This window comes from Glycine max, chromosome 19 (assembly GCF_000004515.6).
Source record: "Glycine max cultivar Williams 82 chromosome 19, Glycine_max_v4.0, whole genome shotgun sequence".
Lineage (NCBI taxonomy): Eukaryota > Viridiplantae > Streptophyta > Magnoliopsida > Fabales > Fabaceae > Glycine > Glycine max.
Window position 1 is genome coordinate 33399527 of NC_038255.2, and position 6926 is coordinate 33406452.

A 6926-nucleotide genomic window follows, 5' to 3' on the forward strand; every position below is an offset into this window, starting at 1 on the left:
TTTGACTTTTTCAAATTGGTTTTAAGTTTTTCTAAAAGTTATAACTCTTCTAAATGGTCTTCTTGACCAGACATGAAGAGTCTATAAAAGCAAGGCTTTGTTTTGCATTTTCATTCATTCATTCTATCAATCAATCTTTTCCAATTCATTCTTTACACAAGCAAGTTTTCCACATTGATTTCTGAGTCTCTTTGAACTTCTTCTTCTTCTTCCTTTTGCCAAAAGCTTTCCAAAGTTTTTTGGTTTTTCTAAACCTTGAAAACTTGTGCTATTCATCTTTTCATTCTCTTCTCCCTTTGCCAAAAAGAATTCGCCAAGGACTAACCGCCTGAATTCTTTTTGTGTCTCTCTTCTCCCTTTTCCAAAAGAACAAAGGACTAACCGCCTGAATTCTTTTGTGGCTAAACAAAATGCAATAACAACTGAAAACAAAACACAATTCAATCTGTTGGAAACTCGCCGGCGGCCAAGGTGCCCACCGGCGAGAGCACAGAATGAAGCAACATCACAAAAAAAAAGACAGAAGGAAGAAAGGATTGGAGAAAAGAAAAAAGGGAGAGGAAATGAGGAGAGGGAACCGTGAGAGAATGAGGGGATAAGGGGTTACCTAGTGACCCCTCTCACTTTTCCTTCCTTGGGATTTGTGTTGCTCTCCTCAGTGCCTCTTTGTTTTTAGACTTCCTCTTTTCCTTTTATGCATTGTGCCCCTTCTCTTATATTTTCTCTTTTTTTCTTTCTTCTTTTATTTTTTTTTCTTTTTTCCTTTTGTTTTCTTTTTTTTAATCTTTTTTTATTTATTCCTTTTTCTTTTCTTTGTTTTTCTCCTTTTTTTTGGATCCAGACAAAATTAGGGTTTGACACGCAAGAAGCCACATTAGAAGATAGTTGTCACAAGCAAGCATGCTAAGCACGCATCTTGCACTTAGCGCGTGGTCACTTGATTTAGCTGGACATGAGCACTCAACGCGAGTGTTGCACTAGGTGCAAAAGAGAGTTCTGATTGACCAATCAGTTGGTGAAGCATATAAAAATAAAGAAAAAAATTGTTTCCTTAAAAACGAAGAAACCAACTAGAAGCAGAGGAATAGAGGAGAAGGTATCAAATAAGCCAATGTTGAAGGAAATCAATTCCAAAGTTCTGGCCAATTCATTTCAATCCATTTCTCTTCCATTTTCTTTCCTTTCATCCCACTTTTTTATATTTGTATGTCTCTCATGACAATGAGAGGCTAAAAGCACCCGTGGTTGAGAGCTCTGTAAACTAAACTCCCTTTAATGAAATGATTCTAAACTATTTGTTAATATAATGTTGTTATTATTGTTCATCCATGTGCTTATTCACATATTTATGGTTTGATCATGCATCTTTATGTACTATTTTAGGATATAAATATTGGAAAATGTTTGTATGCTAAGAACTTGGAAAGAACATCTAAAGTGAGTCATATCTAGGGATAGAATGATCTTCTTTAGCATGTTCATGCATCTTTGCTCTTAATGAAAATCATTTAGTAATCAATTGCCAAGGGATTGGGAGCAATATTCGGTGATTTAGGTTCTTTCACTCGAGGGATCTTGGTTAGAATAGAATAGAATATGTAGGTAATAATCATATTAATGTTAAGAGAGAAAGATTATATCAAGATAAGTTTTGGTAGCAAAGCCCCCAACAAGTTCCACACTCATCACCAACCACATACTTCAAGCGTTTATTTTCTTAACCTTTCATGTTCCTTGCTTTGTAGTTAATTCAATTAGTTTATATTTGTAGTTAATCAATGAACAAGATTCGATTTGAGTCACAAACTGCTTAATAATTATACACACACACACACACACACACACACACACACATATAACTCTGAGTACAAGTATAGTCCATGTGGAATTATACTCGGTCTTATCGTTTTAATACTACTTGTACAACTTGGTACACTTGCCAAGAAGTCAACAATAATATTTTTGAGAATTTTTCTTAACCTCTTATTTCTTTCTGTCTATCCTTTTCATTTTTATTTCTCAATAAATTTAAGTAGTTTTTAGAAAATTACCGATAACAAAAAACAACTATGTATCACAATAGAATTTATATGTTTAAAAATATATATTTCTTACCAATTTTAATTATAACATAATTATGACTTAAATTTCTTTTTAGTTATATATATAATTTGGAAATTTTTTTTAGTTCTTATAAAATCATGGTAGTTCTTTTGGTCATTAAAATATTTATTTATTTGTGTTTTTTTAGTATATGTCATTAGTGAAGTTTCATTAAAAAATGCTCCATGTGTGACACTTTTTACCCCAAAAGGGTTTATTATAGTTAGAAAGACATCAAAATAAGGCTTAAGAGTACATACAATAAAAAATTCCATGCAATTCAACACTAATAGTCTTGATCAAGATGAGATCGTCAACAACGCATCAGGGTTACCCAACTTTGCAATTCATTCTATTCTATGGGATCAACATGAGCTATGAAGAGAACCCACACCATATAACACCCGAAGGGCAAAGTCATACTTCAACTTATTCATGATCTTTCTAATTAGGCTTAACAATAACATTCAGAAAAATTTAAGCATTTTCATTATGCATGGTCAATACAAGATGCACATGGTATTACATACTTACACTAATACTCTTGATCAAGATGAGATCGTCAACAACGCATCAGGGTTACCTAACTTTGCAATTCACTCTATTCTATGGGATCAACATGAGCTATGAAGAGAACCCACACCATATAACACCCAAAGGGCAAAGTCATACTTCAACTTATTCATGATCTTTCTAATTAGGCTTAACAATAACTTTCAGAAAAATTTAAGCATTTTCATTATGCATGGTCAATACAAGATGCACATGGTATTACATACTTACTTTCCACATGGAGGATCCTATCACACATATGCTCAGTCCTCATAGCTTTCAAATCATTTGCAAATGTACCATGGTATCACTACATTCATAATTCTTAAACAAGCATAATGTATTTTAATCATATAGAATTTTTAACACAAGCATGCTTAATTAACAATCGAAGCATTTCATTATTTCATAAACATCAATGTTAGAAGGAAACTCATGTTGTGAATCTATACATAGCTCACCTATTACACTTCATAACTTCATCTAGATAAGAAATTAATGGTACACGAAGATGGCATAATTACAAGGTCTAGATATGTTTGCCAAGCAAGTCACACTCAATGTGGTTCAATCCACACTTAGCCTAAAGATACCAGATAAAATGGCACTTAATTCCCTTCTCACACTAAATTTGACAGCTCCCTTGCTTAGCCTATAGAGGTTTGAGACTCTTGTAGTGTTCATATTTTTTGCAACTTTCCTAAATAATTTGGGTTTCCATTGGTCACTAATTGACCTTGTTGTGCAAATCGAGAGGGATAAACACTGGGTAGATCTTCATCAATTGGGCCACGAGCACACCACATAAAAAAACTTGACACCACACTCCAACCCAAAATCTCAATGCATCATATTTATGGGTCTTTCCACTTATATGTTGCTTAACTTGTCCATTTCTACCCAATGTAGGACTTCACATTTACACTCGTACTCCAACAAAAACCTTCTTTTCAAGTGTGAGTCTCTTCCAAATGGTAGTTTCTCCCTCTATAACGGAAGTCATTTTCAATCCACGAGTATCCAATGATGACACTTAGAGCTTAGCCATTGCCGCCAACATGCTCTAGTATCTTGCATTGCCGCTTAACAAATCACCTAAACTTCAAACACACAAACTAAGGTATAAGATTATTCTTACATGATTTTAATTGATTTTAAACACAAAATTACACAATCAAACAAAAAATCATTATTCTTAACCAGTATTATAAACTTCTGCAGGTTCTACTCATTATTCTTTAAGTCTCTACAATATCTTTAACTGTATTATCTAAGTCTCTTTGGACTCTCTACTAGTATTATCTAAGCCTCTATAGGCTAGCTTTACACCCACATATTCTTTCACAAGTCTCTTCAGGTTCATACCTAAAACAACAAATGTTATTTGACTCCCACAAAAATTGTCAAGTTCTATAAGATTTCAGAAACAACAATCCACTAATTGCTTTTTTGAGTTCTTTCCTCTTTTCCTAAGGGGTTAAGTTTAGATAGACTACACCGTTTTAGATGTTATCTTCACTATGGCTTTACTAATGAAAATGTCTACAAACACTCTTTTGGATGAATAAGGTTTGCCTCTGACCTAAAGTTAATTTTAATTTTATGATAAAAACATGAAAAATCACAATAAATTCTATATCACAAGAATCAACTGTGCACCCTTTCCCGTTTTTATGTTTTTTAATTGAAATATCATGTTCTATCTTAATTTTCCCACTTTAAACATGCAAATTCATAAATCAATCTGACCCCAATGGAGTGTCCCACTCAACATATATGGAATTAATGATATTTTCTCAATAAATATTATCAATTGAAATCAACAATTCTAGTTAAAAATAAGTGTTTAATAGTCATGCACTAACAATATAAAAACCAATAAACTTATCATATATGATGATTGGTGATTAGACGACAACATAAAATTATTTTGCACTATTAGTGCATAGTCTTTTTCTTTAAAAATAATGTGTAATTCCTTTTTATTGATTTTGTTTAGTTGGATAAACATAATTGAAGACAAAAAAAAGGCACAATGGATTTAATTAAGAACAATTCACAGTATTTTGATACACCAAAATAGTCTCACATTGTTTAAGAATTAAGGTTAAAGGTAGTTTATAAATACTCTCCTAACTTGACTCATCGAGATAATTTTTAAGGACAAAAGCAAGAAGCTCATACCAACATCAAAACAAACAATGCCTAGGATTCAATGATCCAAACAATATAACAGATTTGAGATCAAAACATTAGTGTTGGAAGGAGAACTTAAGTCACATAAGAGGAAGACTTGAGGTTGGAACACAAAGCAAGAACTAATTGTTCTAATATATAATTGAATTTTGATTGAATATCCGATTAAAATATTACAATATATATTTAACATGTTAATTAATATTAAAAGAATTTTACTTCCAATGTGTTTTTTAATAATCAAACAAAAATTTCTAATTGCGCAATAGTATATATGATTAAATAAAATTAAATAATTATGTACCCTTCCGAACATTCCTGTCTTGATTGTGAGTTTTGGATTACAGGAACAAAGAACATGTCATATATTCAATATACAAACATGAGCCACTCAATTCTTATTTTTACTAGCTAACTTAATACATCTACAGCTCTAAAGGAAACTTTTAAAAAAAACAAAATTGATGCACTAAAACTGAAATATTTGTCATTAATTCACAAGCTTGATTCCAAGAAATTCATTGAAAGAGGAAAAAAGGATACATTACAAGGAAAACAAATCACATCCCCGAACACAAACCAAACCAAAGGAGAGCAAAACTATATATAAAAAAGTGTATACATGAGGGTTAAGGGTACACATATTTTGGGATGATTTACCCCATGTACATGTGGATCCCAATTGCTAACATGAAGATGCACACGAGAGCAAAGTAGAGGATAGCATGGATCAGTATTGATAATCCACTGGTCTGAAAGTTACCAAACTCTATGAACCTGCCTCTTCCAGGTATCTGGACCAAGAGCCCTGGACTGAGGAGAATGAAAAGCACCACAGAAACAAAAACTGGCCCCCAATCTCCCATTTTCTCCTTCTCCTTAATTTCTCGTTGTGTTGTGTACTTGGTCTCCCTAATTATTTCACTATCTAGCTATGTGTGAATGCCTGAATGGTATAGTTGCAATGACAATGAGTGGAGGAGGATTAAAAAGGAAATGGGGGCTGAAAAGTGGTCACTTTGGAAGAAGAGACAAGCAATTGATGACATGGGAAAAAAAAAAGCAAAGGTTATAGAATGAAGCTATTCTTATTCAGTTTTTACACCCCACACCCACACGCACGGCACCAAAATTCAAGGGAAGCTTCATCTGTACGTACAATTAATCATTTAATTTAAACACGCAGACAGATTAAGAAAACATTTAATCATTAATTTAAAATCACAGCGGATTTAAAAAACATTTAAGAAGATACATTTTCTTTTTGTTGCCCATAGAATAATCTAGGCCAGAATTACAACAGAGACTACTTTATTAAGGTACAAAGATTTATTTAAGAGATTAACTATTCTGGATGCTGTAAAAAAGCTATTCTCAATACATATATAGTTGTGATTAAGTCATTGAGGCACACAAATTATTTAAGAGTTTAACTATTCTCAGTAGATATTTTTTTCATATGTATAAAATATAATTGTAAAGATCGATCGAACAACTGACCTAATATTTCTGTTTATCATGCTACGTAAAAGTTAAAATGGCCTTAGCTAAAATCTCGTAAACGTGAGCTTATAATTTTAGTAACATAAGGTGTGGCTCCTTGCATCTCTGCCTAGCTAGTTTGAACCAACTCGCAAATTTAAAAGGCTAAATTCCATTAACTTAATTATTTCATGTTGCCTCAAATGATCAAGTTTAACAAGAAAAACTGCTAAAAATTATTTAACACTAAAAAGTTATTGTCTTTTACCAGACGACAAATGCCAAATATTAAGATTACGTTTGCTCTTATAGATGTTGTTTAACGAAAGTTAGATTATTAGTAGAAATTTTAATGTTGCATATAAATAATACAATATTTTTTACTAATATTTAATATATAAATAATATATATTAATATTATATACTAACAGAATTACTTATTAGTATAAATACAAAAATAAATTGGAATGATAAACTCCACTAAAGATAATCCAGTCAGGTTTTCGATAAAGTTTACTTATAAAAAAACTCATGAATATTTTACACCAATAATATAATGATCCAAAAAATAAAACATTATATTTTTAACATAA

General features: G+C 31.8%; 1 protein-coding gene across 1 annotated transcript; it reads right to left on the reverse strand.

Annotated features, from left to right (window-relative positions):
• Window positions 1-3032: 3032 nt before the first annotated feature.
• LOC100793543 (uncharacterized) lies at window positions 3033-5832 on the reverse strand. Its single transcript, XM_041012443.1, has one exon. The coding sequence runs from the start codon at window positions 5715-5717 to the stop codon at window positions 5508-5510; it is 210 nt and encodes a 69-aa protein (XP_040868377.1). The 5' UTR covers window positions 5718-5832; the 3' UTR covers window positions 3033-5507.
• Window positions 5833-6926: the final 1094 nt, after the last annotated feature.